This window comes from Diplotaxodon limnothrissa, linkage group LG8, assembly GCF_057381915.1.
Source record: "Diplotaxodon limnothrissa isolate DT_005_m linkage group LG8, D_limnothrissa_male_GT1.1, whole genome shotgun sequence".
Lineage (NCBI taxonomy): Eukaryota > Metazoa > Chordata > Actinopteri > Cichliformes > Cichlidae > Diplotaxodon > Diplotaxodon limnothrissa.
Genome location: NC_140603.1, coordinates 32,395,705 through 32,422,170, shown reverse-complemented (window position 1 = coordinate 32,422,170; position 26,466 = coordinate 32,395,705). Strand labels below are relative to the sequence as shown.

Sequence of the window (26,466 nt, the reverse complement as noted above, 5' to 3'; positions counted from 1 at the left end):
TTCACCCAATCAGGCCAAATGTTGGCATGCCATCACATAAACAGTGCCATCTTACCATGCCAGAAGTCAGCCAGCAGTGCCGGCTTGACACCAGATCCAGGCAAGACCCGTCTGCTATGTGGGATGACTTGTTCTTTTGGCATTTTAGTTGTGGATTATGTTTGGGCTGTGTCTCTTGCCCTTTCAGTATTGTTTCCTTGTGCTTCTAAGTGTCCCTTTGTTTCTTTTTAGGTTATGTAGTATGGGTTAGAGATATTTTGTATGTTGATTTTGTTTAATAAATCCGCCTTTTGGATTATTCCCTGATGTGCCTTCTGTTATTTAGTGTCACTTTGAAAGGCACACAGCAGCATTGACATATAATTGTTCTTTCAATTTTTGATAAAGATTACAGTGAATTGAGATGTAACTTGGCCCAGAGGTACGGTAGGACGCCCAGAGTAAGACGGTGTTGAAAGTTGGACCTCAACTATTATGGATGATTTTTAATGAATTTTTGAATATGATGCAATATTTAAGTAAGTGTATTGAATTCAATATACATGTCCTTTAATTTCTGAGTAATATTACAATAAATCTGGATGATATTTGGTACAGAGGTACAGTAGGTGTCCCGGAGAAGGAATGTGTTGAAAATCGAACCTTAACTATTCAGGATGATTTGTAATGAATTTTTGAATTTGACATAATTGTATTGACTGTATTGAATTGCATATAAATGTCCTTTCATTTTTGAGGAATTTTACAGTAAATCTGGACGAAACATGGCACACAGGTACAGTAGGTGTCCCAGAGAAGGAATGTGTTGAAAGTTGGACATCAACTATTCAGGATGATTTTTAATGAATTTGTGAAATAGACATAATTGTAGTGTATTGACTGTATTGCACTGAATATGAGTTTACTGTGATTTCTGAGTAATATTACAGTAAATCTGGGTAAAACCTGGCCCAGAGGTAAAGTAGGTGTCCCAGAAGAGGATTGTGCTGAAAGCTTGGCATCAACTTTTAAGAATGATTTTTAATGAATTTTTGAATATGCAACCAGACTGTTGCGATGGCTGTATTGGGCTGTTCCATTGTAATTTGTGTGTGCGCGCGCGCGTGTGACAGTTCGTGCGCGCGCACGTGTGCGCGGGTCTAGGCTTTCAATCAGGATATAAAGCGAAACTGTCTGCCATCTATAATCCAGTTTTGAGATCCTTCCCAGACGCCTTAACGCCCACTCACATCCTGGGCCATCTGATCTCAGGAATTCGCATGATAAGGTGGGGCCAGGTTTCACAATGAACACACCCGAAACTCTGGCTGATTGGGACCCACGCCCAGTTTCACACCTTGGCTCAGGCGATTAGAGGATCATCAGGGGTCCTTTTGTCCCTCTGTGGGGGGAAACTCCCACTAGGTTTATATCTGGGACTCTCCACCATTTGACCTTAGAACTGAAGAAGCTTCTCGGATGAGAGGTGAAACGTCTTCAAGTAACTTAAAGAAGTCCAGACGCTTTTCTTTGCAAGCTCCTTTGACAATAAAGCGAAAAGGCGCTACCCTAAAGACTGGTGTAAAAGCGCAAGGAAATTTATGCGGCGGATAGGAGGCGGCTGGCTTGACCGCGGCTCACAAATGACGGCTCACTTTACCGCGGTAGCTTTGAGACGTGGTGCTTCGTCTTGGACCATGTGAGGAGCTCTACGGACCACAGCTAAACCACTGTGAAGATCTGAATCACATATTAAGTAAAATAATGTTCGTGAAACATTTCTGTCCGAAAGTGGCACAAAAACGCAAAGTTTCAAATGATCAGTTGAACGTGAAAACCCTCCAACAGGAACACGTCTGCAGCCCATCGTCCTCCAAACATGAGCTCAATGAAACGAAGTGAAATAAATCTGCCATGTCTGACGCGTTTTCATGATTTCAGGCCGTGTTTTGTGGCACAGTTACATAAATGATGAGTTCACTCGGAGTCACGCTGAGTCTGTGCAGCAGAGACGGAGCGCCTGGAAAACAGACTGCAGGTGGGATGAGTGGGAGATGTCGGATGTCACACCCACGTGTTTCAAGGGTTTCACTGCAGTGCGAGGAGACAGTCGGCATCTGTGGCCACCCACCCGGCTGGCCCGGCCTCCGCCGGCGTCCCCGCCCACACGTCATAAACCCCATGTTCAGAGGAGACTGCCAGGAGCCGACGCGTACACCGCAGTCCGCGTGCCGTGGTGCAACAAACGTGTCAGTGTGTAAAATCTGTAAGCACAACATTAGTAACCAGAGACAGACGATGAGCAGCACACAGACACTCACGCTGTAGAAATATACTTTCATTTCTATATAAAATGTCACAAACGTGCAGAGTCTCTCTCTGTTTTAGAGTCGACACATTTTTTCCTCCATTTCTGGAATTTCCTGAATTGTTTTCCTTTTTCCCAGCAGGCAGACGCTTCCTGCAGCACTTTATTCTACATCGAGTGTAGTCAAGAATATGTTTGTAGTTCCTCTACAGCAGGGGTCCCCAATCTCAGTCCACGAGGGCCGGTGTCCTGCAGGTTTTAGATCTCACCCTGGGTCAACACACCTGAATCACATGCTTAGTTCATCATCAGGCTTCTGGAGAACCCCAAGACATGTTGAGGAGGTCAATCATCCATTTAAATCAGCTGTGATGGATCAAGGACACATCTAAAACCTGCAGGGACACCGGCCCTCGTGGACTGAGATTGGGGACCCCTGGTTTAAAGACTGCACGAAGCACCGATCCTCCAATCACAGCCCCGAGCACAGCAGGACACAAGCTGATCACGAGTGTTTAGCCTCTGCTGGGTTTTCAGCAAAGCCCGACTCGCTCCTGGTGGTTCCTTTCTCAAAGAATCTGGGTGTAGCCAAGGGTGGAGCGTGTTGGACTCTTTGGTCTCAGATGTGGTTGTCTTGGCTTCATCAGATGGCGACCTCCAGCTTGGGGTAGTTTGCAGCTGAGTGCGAAGCATTAGGAATGAGAATGAGCACCTCCCACTCAGAGAAAAGGGTGGAGCAGCGTGAGGAGTTTCCAAGGTTTCTGGACATGTACAGGTCATACTGTACAAGGCAGCATGCGTCATTGAGTATATGTGTGTGTGTGGGGGGGGTGTCAGCAGAGTAAACACAGTCAGGGTCTTCCGGTCAGAGGTCAGATCCTCGGGTCGTGGCGGGGTGATGCAGATGATCGCTGAAGGTCAGCTGCTGGATGTCTCACAGCAGCAGGCTGATGGCAGTCTGGCTGTATTTGTGGCAGCAGGGAGATGCCTCCGTCTGCAGACACAGAGCTGCTGAAGAGTCTTTTTCAGGTTTTTATTCAACAATTTTTTTTTTTAGCATATTTTTACTTCTAACATTTCTCATAACCCTTAATGTTATTCATGTAATATTACTTTGATTTATTTATTTGATTTCTGACTAAACAGAATGTGTCCAACGTTTAGAATAAATAACGCGCTCAGGTACAAATTTAATGATAACTTCATATTTTTCATTTTCAGTTATTTGGATGCGACTGTAGCGTCAGGAGCAGCCACAAGGGGGCAGTGGTGTGTAGCTTCCTGCGCTCCTCCATCAGTGAACTAACCATAACTTCTCCACCTGTGAGTGAAGGTGTCTCATTCTGAGTCCTCAGGACAACAGCTGCATTACCAGGAGTCGGAGAGAAGCGGCGTCCTCCATTGCTGTAGCGTGCAGCTCGGGGGGGGGTGTTACACTGCCCCACACTGTTCAAATTGTTCATGCACACCAGCGAGCTGTGAGGGCTGCTGTCTCCCAGCAGTTTACTCAAACATATTTTGGGAAAATTCCACCTCTCTGCTCGGCTCTGACCATAAATCACACACACACACACACACACACACACACACACACACACACACACACACAGCAACCTGCAGACATCAGTGTGTGACGCCTGCATTAATCTGACGTCTCTCGCTGTCGTGTTTTGTTTCTGCGTGAATCCCAAACAGAAGCTCGGAGTTTTTCATGAAAACCTGGAAGCTCAAAGTGACGGAAACAAAGCTGCAGTTCCCCTGACGTCCACTGGAGGCTCCACACTGAGTCAGACCCACAGAGTTAAAATGAACTCGTCCACAGCCCGATATAAAATCTGTCTCTGTGCATCATTTTACCCCAATGTCAGTTTCACGATTAGGGTGTGGCCTATCTGACCACGCCCCCTCATGATTAACTCTGAGGCCTTAAGCCAGGGGTCCCCAATCTCAGTCCACGAGGGCCGGTGTCCTGCAGGTTTTAGATCTCACCCTGGGTCAACACACCTGAATTACATGATGAGTTCATCATCAGGTCTCTGGAGAACTTCAGGACATGTTGAGGAGGTCATTTATCCATTTAAATCAGCTGTGATGGATCAAGGACACATCTAAAACCTGCAGGGACCTCGTGGACTGGGATTGGGGACCCCTGGCTTAAACCGTTTAAAATTCATCTCAGAAATATCATCTCGGGTTTTTTAAAGACGTGTTTATGACTTTTCAGCTGATTCCAGTTGGAGGCGCTGCGCCTGTAAAACACCTTTTTATCAAATTCAGTACAAAAAACAGAAAAAATGAAGAAACATTGACGAGGTCCTGCTACCTGTATTATATTTATGTCTATATTTAAAATTTTACCATTTTTATTGTCATAAAATCAAAACAACTATTTCAAGAATCTGCGAAACACTAAAACGTATGTTACTTATTAGAAATAATAAACTGAATTCCTATTTTTACAGTCTGAGCCGACACGTCTGTGAGAACTGAGAAGTTATCAGTCCAGTTTGTATGTTAATGGAACGATAACCACGACGATCATGTGCTTCACTCTCGTTTCTCCTTAAAGAGTCACCGTTAAACATAAAGAAGAAACCGTTTATTTATGGCTGCTGTGGCATCAACCTGACAACAGATTTGATTTCATTATTTATAGTTTCTGAAATCTCTTGGTTTGCTTATTAAAATACAATTTTACAAAAATCATTTTTAACTTTTTTAATTTCAGTATTTTACTTTGTAATTGACTTTTTTAATTATTCATCACATTCCCTGTTAATTATTATTAAATCACAATTAAGGCGTTTTTTTAAATTCTAATATTTATTCATGGTCTTTTATTTTGATCTTTTTAATATTGTTTTGAAAAACATTTTAATTATAATTTATTCATTTTAAATGTTTAAAATATTTGCTTTTTATTTTAAACATATTTTTAAAACAGTCTATTAATATGTAATTTTATTTACAGGTTAATTAATGTCATTTTTAACACAAGAAAAATCAATTCTGCGTTTATCACATTATTACAGGAGCTGATTTATCAACAGTGCTTTGTCTCAGTTGGACGCTCCGTTCATGTGACCTGATGATGTCACTGGTGTGACATCATATGACCTACGTATGACCTGCAAACTTCCTGTTAACTGCATTCATTTAAAACTTTTCCTGGTCATCAACCGTCAGCGAGCACCTGCATCCACTTTGCTCTCTGTGCAGCGCTGCCACCTGGTGGTGAAACACGGCAGCGCACAGACACACCGAGCGAGCCGTGAAGTTTCAGGTGCTTCCGGTTTATTTCAGGCTACAGGTGCGTGACGCTAAAAGCCAAAATGAGCACCCATAGATCATTACATATCACATGAAAGACATATTTACAAATATAAATTAACACATATTTCACCTCCAAAAGACACGGCGATGGTTTCAAATGGTACAAAACTGCTAAATATATATATGTACATATATAGAAGTGATTATGGGATGTCTCATGAGCTTATACTGCACGTAGTGCACGAAACACTGTCGATACCACACTGAGAACGACACACATTCGTAACAGCTTTGGTCCAAAGAGAACTGAAAGACGACGGCTGGAGGAAACTTCTTTTTTTAAACATGCTGCCCTGGAAGAAGCCACGTACGTCCAACAAACACAAATGTCCTCCTGGAGCTAATCCCGCCGAGCGGCGGTCCAACAGTCCTGCTGTGAGGGGGGAACCTGAGGCACCGGAGAGGCGCTGTCCACCTGTGAGTCCAGACCCCGTTTAGACACCTATCAGACCTGAGGAGGCGAGCACACAAAGCCTCCTGAAGGATGCCAGAGTAGTCGGACTGTGCTGTAAGCGGCGTAGCACCAAAACGCATCCGTGACGCGGCCCGAGACGCTTCAGCGATGTGAGAAAAACCGAGCGGACGGTTTCCATCATCTTTTTATCGGGCGACTGAACAAAAAGGATTTTCGGACGAGAAACAAACCAACTCATAGTGGCGTGGTTTCACGTGGCTTCACACCTCGGAAGCCACGCCTCGGAGCCGCTGGCTGTGACAGTCAGTGACAGCAGCTGTGGATGTGGGCGGCGTGTCGCTCAGAAACAATCGGATCAATAATTCTGTCTTCCAGGGTTTTTTGGCTGGTCTGTGGGGAAGCTTGAGTTATCCCCGCTGATCAGGAAGCGCCGAGAAGGACGTCACTTCCTTTCTAAGCAGAAGCAGAGGGTGCAGAAGCCTGCGCCAGCTTCGAGGGGCTTCCAGCCAATGAAATCAATGTGTCATTTACGACATCATCAAAGCCTCATCCTGACTTTGGTTTGGTCTCAGCTGCGTGGGACCTCGGCCTGACCTACTTTCATACCTGAACACCTTCCTGACAAACACCTGACGCTCTCTGTGTTTAAGACAGAGAGAAACCAGAGGTGAGGCGGGAGTGTTTATATGCAGACAACGAGCAGCTGTTTGTTTGCTCGACCTGAGCGTGCTCAGTACAGACGAAACTTTAAACTGCGAGGATGATCCTGCAGTTCAAACAAACATACAGACTTTTCCCTCCACGATGGCAGCAATCAGCTGTTAGGTTCATTAGTGTGGAGTCAAACTGTGCTCGTAAATCTGAGTAGTAGTTTTAGAACTTTGTAAACTAAAATATCTAAAGAAACGTTATGTTTGTGCATCTGTAGATGAGAATTTGTGTGTGTCTAAAAAATATTTACACAGGTTACACATTTTTTTTGTTAAGGTTACAGATCCGAAGTGTAAACCTCTCTGCTCCCTCACTCTGTCACTTTTAACTTACAAGTACAAATTTTGACCCAATTTTCTTCCTTTCAGCTGATTGGTCAATATCACGTGAATCACAAATTTAACAATCCAATCAGAGAACAGATGGTTTGGCTGTCAGAGTGGAGCTTGACTGAGCTTCAGGTCCTGGAAGGGTAATACATTTTACCCTTCCATTTCGTGACGGTGGGCGCTGGCTGCAGAACAGAAACAGAACGGGATGAGCAAGAGGGGTCAGAGGTCATGAGACAGATAATCGTAATTATCGTTACAAGCACAAATTCTCAACTTTAGATACAAAAAAGTAACATTTTCACATAGTTCAGTTTAAAACTGTGTTTGTCAATCAGACGACGACACAATATTTATGAGCTTAATCTGAGCCCTACATTAGCGCCCCCTCCTGGCAGTCGTAGTGTATTACATCTCAGAGGAAGGGAACATTTTGTTTTATTGACTTTTTTTTATGCATTTTCCGTCCTAACAGGAAGGTAGGAAGGTCTAAAAAGGTATGAAAGTCGCCTGACCTCTGACCCTGTGAAGGTGACCTGTTTGCAGGTTAAAGGTCGGCAGACTGATCACAGGTGTGAACGGGGTCTGAACGTCAGGGTTCCTACTGCCGACTGTCAGGAGCTTCCTGCTCGATCCGATCTCTCCACCGTGTTTTTGTTTCTTGGAACCGAAGGGTCGCCCTGGAGGCGCCGGGAATGACTGCGTGTTGGATTTCCAGAGAGGTGTAGGAACCCTGAGCTGTTCTAGGAAGCGAGCAGACGCCCGGCTCAGTGGTTCCGGGAGCTGAAGAAGCCCACGCTGGTTGGCGACTCCTTCACTGTCACCGTGATGAAGTTGGCTGTGACGTCTGTGACGAACACGTGTTCCAGGAGGCTCCGCGCCGGCCTCCAGTCCGTCTCCGTGTCAGAGTCGGTGGCGTTGTTGCCGCGGCTGGGTCTGCTGTTGCTAGGAAACAGAGGGTCTTCCGTCTCTGACTCGCTGGTGCTAGTCTCGTCGGAGTCGCCGGTGCTGAGCTCGTTCAGGTTCCTGTTCTGAGAGCCGAGCACGTGTTTACGGCCGTCCTGCCTCACGCCACTATTCCCTCGAGCAGCGCCACCACCCGTCAGTTTGTCCTTCGTCATGCCCTGCTCTGGAGCTCCGCCTCCAGTGCGAGCATCTTTCGCTCCTCCTTTTATGACCATCCCACTGCCACTACTCCGTGGGTTCGCTCTAGCTACCGCCACCCCGCTAGTGTTGCTTCCTTGAAGGCCGCTCGTGGGCGGCAGTTTGTCGACGCTCTGCAGGTTAAGGGCGCGGAGGCTCAGCGCCTGGCTGGCTCTGTCTCGGGGCGACGGCGATGCTGACGATGGCGGTTTGGACAAACTCGTGCTCAGATGCTTGTGTGGAGCCACCCCGCTCTGACCACCGCTGCCATCCTGCCTCCTCTGAGCCAGCAGGGGGCGCTGCACCACTGCGCCTCCTCCAAAGCTGCTGTGCAGTCCCAGCGACCCAGAGGCTCCGCCCTGCTTCACAGGCGTCACCTTAAAGCCGTCTCCTCTGCCGATCTCCGGGACGGAGCGCTTCAGCTCTGACAGAGAGTTCTTATTCTGTGCGGTGGGCGTGGCTTTGTTTTGGGAGGTGGAGCTGGAGGACAGGGAGGAGGTTGAGAGCGAACGATTGGTCCAAATGCAGCCGAGCCCACCGGGTTTGGAGGCCTGGGAGAAGGAGGCAGAAGAGGTCTGGGAGGCGGAGCCGGCCTCCTCTCTGGCGCTCCGGCTCAGGCCGGTGTAGGTGAAGCTGGCCGGCTGCAGTGGCTTCTTCACGCTGGCCCGCGGCTCGTCTCTGGGCAGCTGGTGGTGGCGTGGACCGGGTGGAGAAGGCGGCGGGGGAGGGCGGCTCTTTGCCTGCCTTAGAGCCCTCAGGTCGGGGTGCAGCGGCTTCCTCCCTCGCTTCTTCTTTCGGGGGGTGTCAGGTTTGGCGAGCAGGATCTGAGGCCTCTTCTGAGGGACGGGGTGGACGCGGGGGGCGGGCTTCACCTTCTTTGTGTGCTCTTCATCCTCTGAGGAAGACGAGGAGGCGGTTGATGACAGGCCAGAGGAAGAGGAGGACGAGGAGCGGTCGTCCTTCGTGACGGTGGGCGCTGGCTGCAGAACAGAAACAGAACGGGATGAGCAAGAGGGGTCAGAGGTCATGAGACAGAATCAGGAGGCGGGGTCGGCGTGTTTCACCTGAATCTTTCGAGGTCGGCCTCTCGGCCTCTTTCCCTTCTTCTGAAACAGAAGCTCGCGCTCCTGTTCTCTGGAACAGATCGAAACAAACGTTATTTAAACACGCAGACAGCAAGTCCAAATATTCAACACGTCGTTCTTTCATAAAAACAAGCGTGAAATGATTCGTGAACTGACGCGCGTCACATGTGACAAAGATCTGTCAGTTTGTCTTTGATTCTGCTGCTTGTTTCCATTCATTAAAATCATAAATATGAAATTAAATAGTTACATGTACATATATTTATATTTTTCCTTAAATGAAAGTGACGAGAGACGAGAGCGGTCAGAGAGAGGGAGGGGCCACAGGTTGGACTCGAACCTGGGCGCCTGCTCACCCATCAATATGAAATTACATATCGAATATATATTTATTACATGTCCACATAATATAATTATTAAATTGCAATTTTATTATTAAATACATTCAATATACATCATTCTTTTAAAAGTAATTTGAATATTTGTTATTATTACTATTAGTGTTTAATACATATTAATTCTTTTATATATTATTTACATAGATTTCTGTTTGAATACTAGAATAATAATCTATTAACATATAATATGTAACACATTTAAAATACATAACATATAATAACATCCATCCATCCATTCGCTTCCACTTATCCTTTTCAGGGGCGCTGGAGCCTATCCCAGCTGTCATAGGGCGAGAGGCGGGGTCCACCCTGGACCCCGCCTCTCGCCCTATGACAGGTCGCCAGTCTGTCGCAGGGCCAACACACAGGGACAGACAACCAATCGCTCTCACGTTCACACCTATGGGCAATTTGGATTCATCAGTTAACCTGTCCCCACTAACTGCATGTCTTTGGACTGTGGGAGGAAGCCAAGAGTACACGGGGAGAACACGCAAACACGGGGAGAACACGCAAACTCCACACAGAGACCTTCTTGCTGTGCAGCAACAGTGCTAACCACCGTGCTGCAGAATATAATAACATATTTCTATATTTTTAATAATAAATTAAATCTATTAATTACATTATATAAATATGTAAAGTACGTAATATACATATTTTTAGTCTTTTAATAATTTATTTATTGACGCCATCATTAACTTTTTAAAATATATATCTATACATTTATCTTACTGTGACAGTAACGTTTACTAATAATGAATGAATAATTACATGTATTTTAATATGTAATTCATATGTATATTAGAGACAACACATTTTTATATTATTTTAAATCTTTTTGATACTAATAATCGCAGGACTTTTTATTTCAGTAATTATAACTATCAGTAAAATGAAATATATAATTTATAAATTCTGATATGACATGTTTAAATTTTTATAAATATTAAATAATATTAAATAAATTTTGTTACTATACAACCTTTCTTAACAAAGTTACTTTTAACTGCTTATTTAAATTATGATTAAAAACATTACAAATATTAAGGTGTTTAACTAATGAGTGGCTGGGAGGAGCTCCCTGACTGCTCCTCTCTCAGGCCCTTCAGGTGAGCTTCCACGCAGGTGGACGTGGAGCACACCTGAGTTTACCTGCAGTCTGGGGACAAACTGACCTCTTGTGAAAGGCTGCCAGCAGCCGGGGGTCCAGAATGTTCTCCTCGGGCTCCCAGCTGTTGTGCCTGAAAACACGACAAACATTTCACATTCAGGACGGACACGAGCGGGTTTTCTGTGTGGAGCCATCACGGAGGCCCACGCACAGCTGCCAGCGTTATCCACAAATACAAAACATGTCAGCAAATCAACATCAGGCTGCTCGGTGGCGCAGGACCGGCCGAGCCTCAGCTGCTGCGGCCCTGGAGCTGGACGTGTCCGCCGGCAGGCCGTGGATCGACGCCGGGCGCCGATGGGTCGGTACCGGCCGTGCTTCTCCCCCCGTGTGCCGCGATAGGAGCCTCGGTGGCGGCGCGAACCGAGCCGCGGCCCGGCTTTGTTATGACCGTTAGCCGTTAGCAGCTAGCGAGCTACTTACTTGGAGGACCATCCTCTCCACTTCACCAGGTACTCGAACTTTCCCTGCGGAGACAGAACAGTCACAGCGGGCCGGGCCGAGCGGAACCACACAACACCCGGGCCACCGGCGCTGAGCTTACCTTCCTGGGCCGCTTACTGAGGATACACTCCGCGTCAAACACCTGGCCGACGGTGACCCCCTCCATGGCTGCAGCTCCCCGCACTACCAGCGCGTTTCTTCTTGCCGGCCACCGTACTTCCCCTCACAGCGTCAACGACCAGAGCCAGGCTAGCCGGTGAATCGAATCGGCCTCCAGATTACTACTACTAATAATGATAGCATTATAATTATAATATACTAGAGCTGGGCGATATAAGATTTTTTCATATCACTATATGTTTTTTTCATTTCAGGCGATAACGATATCTATCACGATATCAGCCAAATAACTATATTTATAAGATTTAAATGTGCCGTTGCTCACAAGTACAATGTGAAATAATCAGCAGCTTGTTTTTATTTAAATATTTATTTCCCATAATAAGTTCAACAGGGTAGATGTACTTAAGGAACATGAGACTTTTTCAGATAAATAAAGGCAAATATTGCAAACTACACAAAAGGCAGCCGCTAAAGCGTTTAAGTTTCAAAATAGAACAAACGAAACAGACTAAATTGTCAATTCCACTTAGAACCAAAATATTAATTCTAAAAATAAATCTTAGTTTGTTTTACAGAAGAACAGACAAAACTGACTAACTTTTGTCAATATCAAATAAACTGAGAACTAAAAGGAAATTCTCAATCTCTCCTTGTTGTATAGCTGAGCTTTTCAAACAGTTTTAACAGTTACTTTAGTCTGACAAAAGCCGAATGACGAATTAGCGCTTCCAGTCAGAGACTGAGGCTACGTCCACACGTACACGGGTATTTTTGAAAACGGAGATTTTCCGTTTTCGTTTTAAAAAATAATCCCGTCCACACATAAAGGCAGAAATGAAGGAAAACGCTGCTATGAACATGCCAAAGCAGCAGGTGGCGCTAGATTCCTAACCGTGCAGAAATGTTGGCCAATCAGAAGTCTAGAAGCTTCGGTGGGAAAAAGTAAACAAAGCTGGGGACAGTAACTGTGTGTATATGTAAGCATTTAAACACTGCAGAGAGTAGAATTAACAGTAACAGTATTGTAGAAATTCATTTCACCGAAACAATAACGTGGCGCACAGTGTGACGCCAAAAAATGCGCACACCTTTGACGCTGCGTTTTCTCCGTTTTTCTAGTCCACACATAAATGCAAAAACTGAGTTTTTAAAAATCTTTGTTTTCAGTGACCAAAAACGCCGTTTACATGTGGACGAAAGGCACAAACGCATAGAAAAATCTGCGTTTTCAAAAATACCCAGGTACGTGTGGACGTAGCCTGAGCATGCACCAGTTTATTGTATTTCCAGACTTGCTTTCGGCACAATTTACAGTGCACGCTACTCTGTTTTTTGTCAGACTTGAAATAGCCGAAATACCTTCACACTACGGAACTTCTATGGCTTTTCCGTTCGACAATCTCTCCGGCATTGGAACCATCATCTGTTTTCTCTTCGGTCACGCTCGGTTGATTCTTCTAGTCAGCACTAGTGATGTTCGATTCGTGAACGAATCGTTCAATACTCGAGAATCACTTTACTGACTCGTGAATCATGATTCACAAGCCCAACTGACTCATCCCTGTTGCTGTTAGCAAAATAATTCCATTAGTAGAAATTAGGGATGGGTACCGGTGTCCGGTGCCATGATGGCACCGGTTCTGACATAAACGGTAGTAACCAGACCGAAAAGCAGCGCACATTTCGGTGCTTTATTTCGGTGCTTTTTTTTCCTGAGCTGTGATACACTTCTAGCCAATCATTTTACGTTTCCCAGGATAGTAGGCGGGGCCAGGTACGTACGTTCAATTAGAGCAGAGCTACAGATTAAAAATGCCCAAGGCGAAGCGGTCAAAAGTCTGGCTGTACTTCACAGCAAAATATGCAAACTCAGCAGCAACAAGTGCTTTAAGCTGATACTGTGATACTGTCAAAGGAGGTAACACCTCGAATCTGATGAAACACCTGGCGACGCATAGCGTTTTTTTTTTAAAGCCGAGAAATGCGCCGTATTTGATAGCTTGCTGCGAGACCTCACACTGTGCACGTTGGGTGGGTTGCCAGTTATCGGACCCGGAGCAACATCCCCCAAAAACCCGAAGAGGAGAGTCCTGGCCCCTAGCCCTGCCAGTGTAGCAGAAATGATGATGATGCAGCAGCAGCCGTTCTTCTCTGCGTGAGTAGCTTAATGTTGTTCGTGTGTAATTTACGTTGAGTAGGCTAACCACGTTATTACATTAATGCATGTAAGGTGAACTAGCAAACATCATCATAGCTACATGCGGCTGTCTTCTTGTTTGATGGCAGATACTCCCTTCACCCTGGCTAAAAAGGCTAAAATGACCAAAGAAAAAGTGGAAAACAGCTGAACATGAGAGGTTTTGGACAAAGTTTGTGTTTTTTCCCATTGTTTAAGCACTGCTTCCAGCCAAGAGTGATGCCATATATGCCCCATAGCTGCAGAAAAGGCTAACATTGTTATCTTTTTACAAAAAACAGCTGAACATGAGAGGTTTTTGGACCAATTTTGTGTTCTCCATTCTTTAAGCACCGGTTTGAGCACCGGCACCGTTTCAAAAGTACCGATTTGGCACCGGTATCGGATAAAACCTAAACGATACCCATCCCTAGTAGAAATATATCTAGCTTATAATTAAAATTGTGGGGATAAAACAACAGCCAGTTTCGTAACAAAAGCATTTCCGCTCTGAACTGGAAGAAAAAACCCTGAGTAGAAGCTCACATCAAGAAAATAGCTCCTCGGTTCAGAGTAGCATCGCGCCAGAGGTGGGACCAAGTCATTGTTTTGCAAGTCTCAAGTAAGTCTCAAGTCTTTATCCTCAAGTCTCAAGTCAAGTCTCAAGTAATGTCAGGCAAGTCAGAGTCGAGTCTCAAGTCACTGGTGTAAAAGTCCGAGTCAAGTCACAAGTCTGAAACTTTGAATTTCAAGTCCTTTCGAGTCTTTAAAAAAAAAAAAAAACGAAAAAATAATGTTGCAGTTATGCTAAATGTAAATATTAGACCATGTAATTTTTTAATCTGTGTTTTTCTCAACACATACAAAATAGTGAACTTAGAAAATATACACAAATTGTGAAATTGCACCTCTTTAAAATGCAGCTCAATTAAACCTAGCTCCAAGAATAGTTTTCACCGACAGTTCTGAGATAAGCTGCATGTTATTCTTGGATGCGGTTGTAGGACCGGCTTTAAAATCGCATGACAAAAATATCATACACATTAAAAAAAACTGCATCACCAACGTAGCCTGGACAACATTTGCTAGTTAGATGAAGTCAGCTATCTCATCCTAGCATATTTATATGCATATTTATAATCATACGGTTCTTGGAGTGAGTGCATACACTCATGAAGTTTAGTAACTTCAGGTCACTGCAACAAGCCCAGGTACAGTTTACCGACGGATGGGTGCAGGACCTTGAAATGCACCGTGTAGAACGAAAGACCATCGTACGTATCATAAGTTTACCAGTCTCACAAATTGTCGTCATAAATACACATTTCTTAACCGTTTATAAATAGGACCTTTGAGCTCAACGGTAATTAATTAGCAGTGGAAATAATTTCTGGTAGCGTTACAGAAATGTAGCAGTGACAACAATATTGTATGCTGTAATCGTACTGGGCAATTAGTGATACAAAAAACCTGTTTTATCCTGTGAATAAAAGTATATGTTTTTGTCAATGTACCATAATAACAGAAGCGAAACGCAATATTGTGTCAGGACAATTCACTATTTATGCACAATAAATAAAGGAGCATAGCGCGACAATTTCTGTTCAGCGCCAGACTTGCTTGTAACCTATATCACCAGTTATGTTATGAAAATGACGCATTAACTACAACAGCAGACTGACCTTTGTGTAAATGCTTGGAGCAGACTAACCTGTGAGCTGGAGTGTTCTGGGACGTTATATTTGATCTTTGAATGGCTGCAATCCAGGCCATCCGTCGCCTCTTTGTCACTTCGGAAACATGGCTTGAACAATTTCTCTTCAACGACGTAATCCGATAACAACCGATCTCTTTACCCGTCGGCTTCCCGTGGCTGTCATGCGACCGGCTATTGCAGTTAATAATACAACAGCTTCTTGACATTTTTGTGTTTCTTTTTATCGCTGTTTAACTGATTTTAATTGAAAGCCTGCGTGCGCTAGTACCGCTTGCCACGAGTTCCCAGAATCCTTTGCGGTTCTACCCGTGAATGACGTCACATTTTCAATCTCTATATAATATGCATGTTAAATTTTATATTTGGGGTAAAATATCAAGTCTTTTCAAGTAAACCGGTTCAAGTCCAATTCAAGTCCCAAGTCATTGGTGTAAAAGTCCAAGTCAAGTCACAAGTCTTAGAACATTTTTTCAAGTCAAGTCTAAAGTCATAAAATTAATGACTCGAGTCTGACTCGAGTCCAAGTCATGTGACTCGAGTCCACACCTCTGCATCGCGCTGCTAACATGCTAACAACACATTTGAGCTACTCACCCCCTTGCTTCCTGTGCTGAATCGTAAGCATAAGCGAATCACTCAGGACTAGCTCACCCCCTCCCTCCTGTGCTGAATCATAGAGCGAGCGAACGAATCACTCACTCACCCCCCCCCCCCCCCCCCTCACCCCCCCCCCCCCCCCCCCCCCCCCTCACCCCCCCTCCTGGCTCATAGCTTCTTCTTCTTCTTGGTTGGCAACCAATGTTAAGGTGCATTACCGCCCCCTGGCTCACAGCTCAGTGGACATTTAGATGAGAAAATATATATTTGACACACTTAAGGAAAATACTAATGAAATACAAATAAACAAAATAAATGTTTATTAAGCAATTTTGATAGGAAATTGCTTAATTTTAGAAATGTTTTTGCTCTTTTTTCTCTATAAAATAGTTGTTGTTTTTTTTAATCATTCATCTTAGCAGTGGGATTTACATGAAAAGGGAAACAAACTAAGTTTGAGTGAAAATGTAAAATTTTTGCACTCTCTGGTCAACTGACTCAGTGAATCAAATGACTCAAAAAATCCGATTCACTTTGGTGAGTGACTCATTAACACTCGATTCAGTAAAAAGAATCAAATTTACCATCACTAGTCAGCACACTCATTTCCTCCATTACCCGGGCGGTACGGTGGCTGGCTGCTTCCCAAACAAATACACATGTGCGGCTTGGCACTTGTGCTGTACGTAACAAGTCACGTGACGCTGCGGCTGTGATTGGTTCGGCTCTGCGCTACTTAATTTGGATTGGCTGTTCTTTTTTTTTTTCTTCTTTTTTTTTTTTAAGAGGACAAGAGCGGCGAGGTCTATCGCGATAGTTTAATTTTTCTATCGAGAAAAAGTTATATCGCAATACATATCATTATCGTTCTAACGCCCAGCTCTATAATATACTGTAATAATTTATATTATTGTTGTATATATTTAAGAACTCTAATTAGAAAATACAAATACATATGAACATAAAAGTATATTTACATTTTTTTACATAATAAAAATACAGAAATGTAGATGAACATGTGCTTTTAACCTGGTGTAACCTGCAGCAGGCTGAAAGGAGAGAAAAACTCAGAGGTTTCAAGAATGACTTTCTAACATTTTAAACTTCAAGCATCATTTCAGCTCAGAGAAAACAGCTGAGTTTCTCCTGATCCCCTGACGCCGTCATTAATGTGTAAATTCAGGATCCACTCCTGCTACACTAGTTAGCGGTTACAAACCAGCTGATCCTAATGGGAGAAGCAGGAAATGCAAACATGTACAGGCAGAGGCGGAGCAAGACATTCCACTTCTTGCTCCGCCTCTGCCTGTAGGCCTACATGTTTTCAATTTAGTTCAATGTCATTTTCCAGAAGTGAAAGTAAACATGTGAGGGAGCAGAGCTGCAGTTGCGTCCTCTTTGTCTCTGAAAGAAGATTCAGCCGAGTCCATCAGGTTTCTCTGAGCAGCAGTGGTTAGTGCAGCTGATCGCTCTGTTCATCACAGTCACATTGGCTCAATAAAAATGTGCTCATATAGCCACAGATCCACTGTAGAAACATGGAGCTGCTGTTTAAAGGGTCTCATGTGGCACTGCTCAGGACTTTGGAATAAACCTCTGGGTGTCCACAAGTACCTCCTATCTCATATTCCTAACCTGCTTTCCTTGACCTCGATGAAAACACTGAGGTCAAGGAAAAGTTGGTAGGAGATATGATAAGGACTTAGGAAAAGAGAAGAGCCGTGCGCTGAGAACTGCAGAAGACGCTGATCTTACTTAAACGGGTTAGAACACATGTTCGAACGTGCCAGTGTTTTATGGAGGTCATATAAACCAAACAAAAACCTAACAAAGAGGCTCAGAGTCAGTTTGTGAGTGAAAATTGTGAGCAGAGGTATTTTTGTAGCTGGTGTTACAGCCTGTGTGTTTGTAGGAGTTTCACGTTCAGGAGGACATTTAAATGAGTCATACAAAAATTAATTTGTATGACATTAAGTTTACTGCCAACTGCACAAAACCTACCTGTTGTAGTTGTGATATTTGCTGCTAGGAGAGTTTATTTTCAGGAGCGGTGTCATCAGAACAAATGCATTATCAGCTCAAAGCTGTTATCATAGTGTTTAAACTAAAACAATCCATTTTCATGACTGCTGATCAAATTCAGGGTGCCAGATGAAACTGGGCGAGAGGCGGGGTACACCCTGGACAGGTCCGACTGTGCCATTTGAGCACACACTAATAAAAAACTTGCAATGCAAAAGACTAGGGATGGGTATCGTTTAGGTTTTATCCGATACCGGTGCCAAATCAGTACTTTTGAAACGGTGCCGGTGCTCAAACGGTGCTCGAACCGGTGCTTAAAGAATGGAGAACACAAACTTTGTCCAAAAACCTCTCATGTTCAGCTGTTTTGTTTTGTTTTTGTAAAAAGATAACAATGTTAGCCTTTTCTGCAGCTATGGGGCATATATGGCATCACTCTTGGCTGGAAGCAGTGCTTAAACAATGGAAAAAACACAAACTTTGTCCTAAACCTCTCATGTTCAGCTGTTTTCCACTTTTTCTTTGGTCATTTTAGCCTTTTTGGCCAGGGTGAAGGGAGTATCTGCCATCAAACAAGAAGACAGCCGCATGTAGCTATGATGATGTTTGCTAGTTCACCTTACATGCATTAATGTAATAACGTGGTTAGCCTACTCAACGTAAATTACACACGAACAACATGAAGCTACTCACGCAGAGAAGAACGGCTGCTGCTGCATCATCATCCTCATCATTTCTGCTACACTGGCAGGGCTAGGGGCCAGGACTCTATTCTTCGGGTTTTTGGGGGATGTTGCTCCGGGTCCGATAACTGGCAACCCACCCAACGTGCACAGTGTGAGGTCTCGCAGCAAGCTATCAAATACGGCGCATTTCTCGGCTTTAAAAAAAAAACCGCTATGCGTCGCCAGGTGTTTCATCAGATTCGAGGTGTTACCTCCTTTGACAGTATCACAGTATCAGCTTAAAGCACTTGTTGCTGCTGAGTTTGCATCTTTTGCTGTGAAGTACAGCCAGACTTTGACCGCTTCGCCTTGGACATTTTTAATCTGTAGCTCTGCTCTAACAGAACGTACGTACCTGGCCCCGCCTACTATCCTGGGAAACGTAAAATGATTGGCTAGAAGTGTATCACAGCTCAGGAAAAAAAAGCACCGAAATAAAGCACCGAAATGTGCGCTGCTTTTCGGTCTGGTTACTACCGTTTATGTCAGAACCGGTGCCATCATGGCACCGGACACCGGTACCCATCCCTACAAAAGACTACTTTTACAATTTTTTAAATAATATTAAATTCAATTAAATTTTATTTATACAGCTCAAATCACAACAACAGTCGCTTCATATTGTAAGGTAGACCCTAAAAAAATACATACAGAGAACAACTCAACATTCATAGAGCTTTGGCGACAGTGGGAAGGAAAAACTCATTTTTAACAGGAAGAAACCTCCGACAGAACCAGGCTCAGGGAGGGGCGGGGCCATCTGCTGTGATTGGTTGGGGAGAGAGAAGGAAGACAGGATAAAGACATGCTGTGGAAGAGAGACAGAGGTTAATAACAGATATGATTCAATGCAGAGAGGTCTGTTAACACATAGTGAGTGAAGAAGAAACACCCAGTGCATCATGGGAATCCCCCAGCAGCCTACGTCTAAGAGAGGATTTAACAGGATTTAACTTAAATTTAACTTAGGTTAAATTAAGTTAAATATTAAATTATTAAATTAAGTTATTTATTTAAGCCAGAGAGTCGATCAACAGGAAGGGAAATATTATACTGAGACCTCAGTGTGGTCTCTGGACTGTCGCGCTGGGAAATGGAAATGAGTACAGCGCTAGTGCAGGTCTGTCAGGCTTTAAATATCAGCGGTGATTTCAGACAGAAGGAGCAAGAGTGAAAGAGATAGTTTAGAGATTGTTGGAGGCCAAGCTGAAGATGTTCCTAATTTGCATATTTTGGCTGTTTTCCTTAAAATCACATTTTAAATGTAAAATCTATTTTATTTCTGTCAAATTTTCTCTTTGGTTCTTTAAAAGTATTTATTTATTTATTTATTAACTTATATATATTTTAGGTGCTTTTAATGAAAACCAATTAACTACAAACGACTGCTGTTATTCTGGTATTTTTACAGTGAAGTTTGTGTTAAACAACATTTCTCAGCGGATAAATTCAGTCACGTGATCCGTTACCCTGCGGAACTCTGCCGGCGGAACGCTTCGCTTGTTGCTATGGGGCGGAGCGGACCACATTGTGTGTTACACCGAAGTGTTTCCGGAATCATGTTTGGTAACTGAGCAGAGGTGAATGCCGAAGAAACTCCACAGGTAAGTCAACCATGAAGCTCCCACTGAGCTTCTGTAGTTAGTCCATAGTTAGAGTTTAACAACAGGTGAGTGATCCGCGTGACGTGTGCAGTCAGCCGCTGCAGGTGTGTGTGTGTGTGTGTGTGTGTGTGTGTGTGTGTGTGTGTGTGTGTGTGTGTGTGTGTGTGTGTGTGTGTGTGTTGTCAGATCGCTTTATTTAAAATCAGATTTATTGAGTGCAGATCTGTGAAGCTGATGATCCCCGATAACGTTTCTGCTCTTTGTGGTTAAATCAGCTACAAACCTTGTTTGTAAGACAAGTGTCTTAAAAGTGAACCTTTTGTAAATGTAGTTTGGGGGTCAGTGTACTGCTAACACTAACACAGTGTGCAATGTGCGGAATTAAAGAGTGACTTTTAAAAATGTGAAAAAGCTGTTTGATAAACTTTTAGCACATTAAGAACTTTTGTTACCAGGCAAAGTTTCTAAATGTGCACATTTTTGAAGTAGAGTTCAGGTGAATATAAAATAAAAGCTCAGTTTACAGACTGTGACGTGTCAACATAAAGTCACCAACATTCAAAGGATTCTGTGAACTCTGAATAGTCGGTGCAGTTTGGCATGGTGGCATAAAATCGTCTCGTTTTTGAATGGAGTTTGGTTCATTGTTGTTTTCACCTGACGAGTTAAACATGTGGAGAACACGTCTTCCTGTTTATTCCACACTAACTCTGATTGTCGTGCAGGTGAGTCTCAGGTGTGACTGACTGCAGCCATGTTGCTGCCTCTGCTGCTGCGGCCGCCCCTCTGCCTTCCTCAGGCCTCGGTGGTATTAACGCGATGCGTCCTGACGCTTCGCTGTGGCGCTCCAAGGGGGCTGCGCTCTCAGGCTAAGAACTTCCTGTGGCGGTGGCGTCCGCAGCGCCTCCACAGTCGGGGGCGGAGCAGGAAGACCCAGAGTCAGGAGGAGGAGTGGAGGAACAGGAACAAGACTGCGCTGACTTACATCGCCGCAGCCGGCGTGGGAATGATCGGCCTGGCATACGCCGCAGTGCCGCTGTATCGACTCTACTGCCAGGTGAGCACACACACACACACACACACACACACACACAGCTGCTGAGAGCTCGTTTGAACGCTCAGCTTCTGTCGCCAGGCATCAGGGCTCGGCGGCACGGCGGTGGCCGGACACGACATGGAGCAGGTGGCGACAATGACGCCGGTGAAGGAGCGCGTCATCAAGGTGACGTTCAACGCCGACACTCACGCCAGCATGCAGTGGAACTTCAGGCCGCAGCAGACGGAGATCTTCGTAAGACTTTGCGCTCCGTCTCCATCCTTCATCACTTCCTCCTCCTCCTCTTCCTCACGCACACGCTCTGTCCCCAGGTGGTTCCCGGGGAGACGGCGCTGGCGTTCTACAGAGCCAAGAACCCCACAGACAAACCGATCATCGGCATCTCCACCTACAACGTGGTGCCCTTTGACGCCGGACAGTACTTCAACAAGATCCAGGTAATCAATAATCAGTCACATGATCAATCAATGGCACAACACTCGCCACACTGGACAGGTGAGCAGGAGGTTGAGAGGCGGGGCACACCTGGACAGGTGGCCTGTGTGTCGCAGGACTAACACACACATACTCTAGATTCACACCTTCATGGATGTGTTTGGACTGTGGGAGAGAGCCCTACACGGAGACGCTCCGAGTCCTCTCGGCACGTAAAGCCGTGGCGTTGGCGGGTGATCTGAGCTGGTTGCTATCACACGTGTAACACATGATCTCTGCTCGTGTGTCTGCAGTGTTTCTGCTTCGAGGAGCAGCGCCTGAACCCTCATGAGGAGGTGGACATGCCCGTCTTCTTCTACATCGACCCCGAGTTCGACAACGACCCGCGGATGGCCCGAGTGGACACCATCACGCTGTCCTACACCTTCTTCGAGGCCAAAGAGGGTCAGATGCTTCCTCTGCCCGGATACAGCTACAGCTGAGCGAGGGCTCCGCCTTTCTCCAAGGAAACGAAGGAAAAAACTGTTCGGATAATCGAGACTCTTCACTCTGTCTGACGTCACATTAAAAGTCGACACTGATCATCAAACGTCCCGACGGAGGAGCTCTGTGCGCCGGAGGGTCGAAGCATTTCCAGGAAGTTACAACATGAAAATGTACAAGAAAACATTTCTTTCAAAAGCAAGAATCACAGATGTTGGAGAAAAACAAATTGTACATGATAATAAACAAAAAGAAATAAAAAGATTTACAAGTGTAAAAAAGTATGAAAAATATGAAAAGTTATAAAAAAGAAAAACCAGAAGAGATCAAAGAAAATTAAATTTATGGAAAAAACTTTAAACCTGAAACAAACACATGAAACTTCCCTTCATGTGTTCATTAACAGATGCACCACTAATCATTATTATTCTGATGATATTTATTCATTTATTTCTTTTTGTTTTCCTGGTTTCTGTCCCACCTCCTGTTGTTCCAAAGTTTCCTTTCAGCTCTTCATCAGTTCTCGAACATTTAGGGAACATTTAGGGAACATCAGATAAATATCGATGTCTGATTTAAACTTATTAATGTTTCATTTTCTTTGAGGTTCAAACATTTAAAGTTTTACTTTTAAAGCCTGGAGGAAAAACACACCATGCGCTGTGTGGAAGTGCATGTGCACATGTACAGGTACACGTTTAAACCTGTGCCTGTAACGATATAAATATTTAATAAATGCGGTTGGAAATAAAGTCAAATTAAAGAGAGCGTCGTGCTGAATATATGCAGTACGGGTTCACTTTTACTCTTCTGTGTATTCTAACATGTTGTCCTGTTTTTACTTTTGTTATTTAAAGATGCCTGAGAGTTTCACAGCTGAGTGTTCTCGCAGGATGTTTCCTGTCAGTCGAATCAAATAAAAAATGTATTTCACAGTTTTTATTTTTTCAGAGTTGGACAGTCATGGACAGTTTGAACACCAGGGGGCAGCAGAGGAAAAGACGTGACCTGCTCAGAGGTCTTTTTACTGCTTCGTGTCGGCACAGACTGAACTTACACTTACATTTAACTGCAGAACGAAAGAGTTGATTTCACTTTATGTACGTTCAAAGAAGATGCTCTGACACGTCTAAGCTTTGATATATTTTAGGACCCGGTAAAAATCGTCTGGTCCTGATTCTCAGGTTGTTAAATTATGCAAATACAGCCTGGGATCAACAACAGATGAATTATTTTATCATCTAACATTTAACTAAAAGCCAAACTGCAGCAGCAGTGTGAGTTAAACACTCCACCCAGCAGGTTGGAGAACCTTCAGAGAAACTGCAGGAACAGAGAGGTTGATGAAATTACACTCAAGGATTTTAAACTGATGCCTGCACGAAGTGAAGTTATTTATTCACCACAAGAACATGCAGTTAACAACCTGAGAAAACTCGAACTAAATTAAAGAATTAAGAAAACATTTTCTAGTGCAAAGCCTGCGTTTGGAGAACTAAAAGAAAAAAAGAACTATTTACTCTATAAAGGTTTGAACTGAAAGCATTACTCATGAGCCACAACAAAGAAGTCTTTGAAGACTTTAACGAAGCTTCATGTCACAGATTAATCCATCCGATGCAGAAAATGATGAATTTTTCAACAATCTAAATCTACCAAAGCTAAAGGATGAACAGGTTGTGGCTCTGAGTCTCCTTTTTTTTAAATTTTGTTTTGGATTTTCAAAATATAAAGCAAAAACAAGCAGGCTCAGATGTGTTGCAGAAAAAACAGTTAATTCAGACAAACATGCATAATGCAAAACAGCACAAGACAGAACACCAAAAGCTGGAATAGAGTTTACAAATCTGGGCCCAGTTTAGCCCAGTTTAGCCCAGTCTGGCCTCCACAAAGTGTTCCAGACATTCAAAAGAGAGTCTTTACAGTCTTTGCTGATCTCTTCCATTTGTATTATGGACATCATGTCTGTTACCTTCAACTGAAAGGAAGGAGGAGTGGGGGACTCCATTCCCTCAGGATTAGTCTCTGGGCACCAATCAGACCTAACTCCAACGGCTGCTGCACTGTAGCCGGGAGCAGCTCTGAGCAGGCTGTAGGGCTTCATATATGCGCTGGAATACCAGTGAAATATATTACACCAAAAGCCTATGGATGAGGGACAAGACCAAAAAGCATGAAACAACGTCTGCCAACCTGTCACACATTAGGGAGACAGAGGGATGAATCTTGTGCAGTCAGATTTTAAATTGAATTAATTGGTGTCTACTGTTTATGGAGCCAGAGTGGATTTTAGACAAACACTTACTCCACATAGATTCAGACACCTCCATCCCTGAGTCCTTCAGCAGTATGCACCACGAAAAATGTAAAAATGAATTTCCCTTTGAGTTGAACAAATGAAGGAAATTTGACAGCAGTGACGTTTGTAGGGTTACTGAAGTTGGGCTAGCTGGTACATAATCATGTGCTAGGTGATTGCTAGCAACACAGCTATGTTAGCATAACATAAACACAGTAAAGCTGGAGGATGAACGCTAACTTTCTCCCACTCGATAAAAGTTCACCTGAGGGTTCCTGATGGTTAGAGACAAATGCAATCGCATGGCAGGATGCTGTAAACGGACCAAACTTCAGTCAGGAGAACAACTGAGATAATCCATCCACAACACGAGGTTAGTCATTAATATACTGCAACAACATGGGAATAGAGCAGCTGCCAGAGAATTCAACATTAATGAATCAATGTTACGGAGGGGTTAGGGAATCAATGAATCAATGTTTTTCACGAAGCAGGTCTGGGCTCGCGCTGGAGAGTCGGCACAGTGGCAGGATGGCTGCTGTGTTGCCTGGGATTACTCCTTTCCCCTACCCAACCCTGTTGCTGGTCACGTGCTCTATAATGTTGTGCTGTGGACATTTATGTGCTTTCTGTGCAGAGGAGTTTTTTTGTTTCCTGTTCTCATGCTGTCCTCCTGTAGCCCAGCATGAGTAGAGGTCTCTTTTTTTCCTCTTGTACTTTCCCATTGTAGTGTACATTTCAGTGGTTTTTCTGTAATGCATCCGTTCTCTGACTTGTATCCCCATGTGATGTCTGTGTTGTGTGTGTAAGGTCGGGGGACGGGTTCATTCCAACCAGCAACCTGCCACTGCATGTGGCGAATAAAATTTGAACTTGAACTTGAAGTGGAGGAAGCAAGAAGAATGAGCTGAGTAAAGTTTGACTTATCTGACTGTTTTGTTTCGCTTAATGCGCCTTATAATCCGAAAAATACATTACTTCTTGATTGCTTGTGAACTTTTTTTCCTTTTTTCAAAAAAATCACAGCTACATGATGTATATGACATGAAACCACTATTAAAGGCTTGTGTAGAGTATATAAGTATAATCTCATTCAACTGTTATTGACAAAATAAGAGAAATCTTAAGTTTACTCTGATGCGTCACACTTAATAATTAATAATTATCTTCCATTATTATAGCTTCTGTTAATTAGGGGGACTTTGGGTATCAGTGAGCTACGTAACGCTAGAATCATTTTCTTTTTAAAAATATTCTCGAGGATCAGTTAATCTCTTGAAAGAATGGCTAAAAATGTAGTGATGGTTGAATTGTTCCAGTAAAGCATTTATTATAATTTTTCAAATTCAAATCAAATTCAAATTCAAATTTTATTTGTCACGTACACAGTCATACACAGTACGATATGTAGTGAAATGCTTGGACAACTGCTCGTGACCTAAAGAAAACAAAAAAGGAAAAGGCTATGAATAAGATAGGAAATAAATATGAAAAATTAAAAAGGGTAAATTTAACTAGGAAGGAATAAAATATAAATTAAGGTTAAAAATGAAATAACTGTACAACACAAATTAGAATGAAGGGTAAATTTAACTGGAAAGAATAAGATAAAATATATAAATTAAAGTTGAAAATAAAATAACTGTACAACAAAATACACAATACACAATATAGAACTATATATCACGTGTTCCCATCAACAGCTGTTAATGTGACAAACCTAAAATACTGTATGCGTGAAATTTACTGTATATGAATATCAAAGTGATGCAACAAACGGCAGTTTGGTGTGACACTGACACCTGCTGGATGTCATCACTAAAGCTGAATCCTGAGTTGAACACTGTGTGCTGCTTCCTGTTTGTTGGATACCGAAACTTTATTTAAAAATCATAAAGGAGAAAAGATA

The 26,466-nt window shown here is 43.6% G+C and overlaps 2 protein-coding genes across 2 annotated transcripts; one reads left to right on the top strand and one right to left on the bottom strand.

The window, feature by feature from the left end:
* Positions 1–5,264: 5,264 nt before the first annotated feature.
* On the bottom strand, positions 5,265–11,505 carry cbx2 (chromobox homolog 2 (Drosophila Pc class)). Its single transcript, XM_085361737.1, has 5 exons — positions 11,420–11,505; positions 11,299–11,342; positions 10,880–10,945; positions 9,283–9,352; positions 5,265–9,198 (listed from the first exon to the last, which is right to left on the bottom strand). Exons 1-5 carry the CDS (start codon positions 11,483–11,485, stop codon positions 7,843–7,845), a joined length of 1,602 nt encoding a protein of 533 aa, XP_085217863.1. The 5' UTR covers positions 11,486–11,505; the 3' UTR covers positions 5,265–7,842.
* Positions 11,506–20,219: 8,714 nt separating this feature from the next.
* Positions 20,220–23,165, top strand: cox11 (cytochrome c oxidase assembly homolog 11 (yeast)). Its single transcript, XM_085361127.1, has 5 exons — positions 20,220–20,283; positions 21,009–21,340; positions 21,419–21,574; positions 21,652–21,777; positions 22,069–23,165. Exons 2-5 carry the CDS (start codon positions 21,038–21,040, stop codon positions 22,255–22,257), a joined length of 774 nt encoding a protein of 257 aa, XP_085217253.1. The 5' UTR covers positions 20,220–20,283; positions 21,009–21,037; the 3' UTR covers positions 22,258–23,165.
* Positions 23,166–26,466: the final 3,301 nt, after the last annotated feature.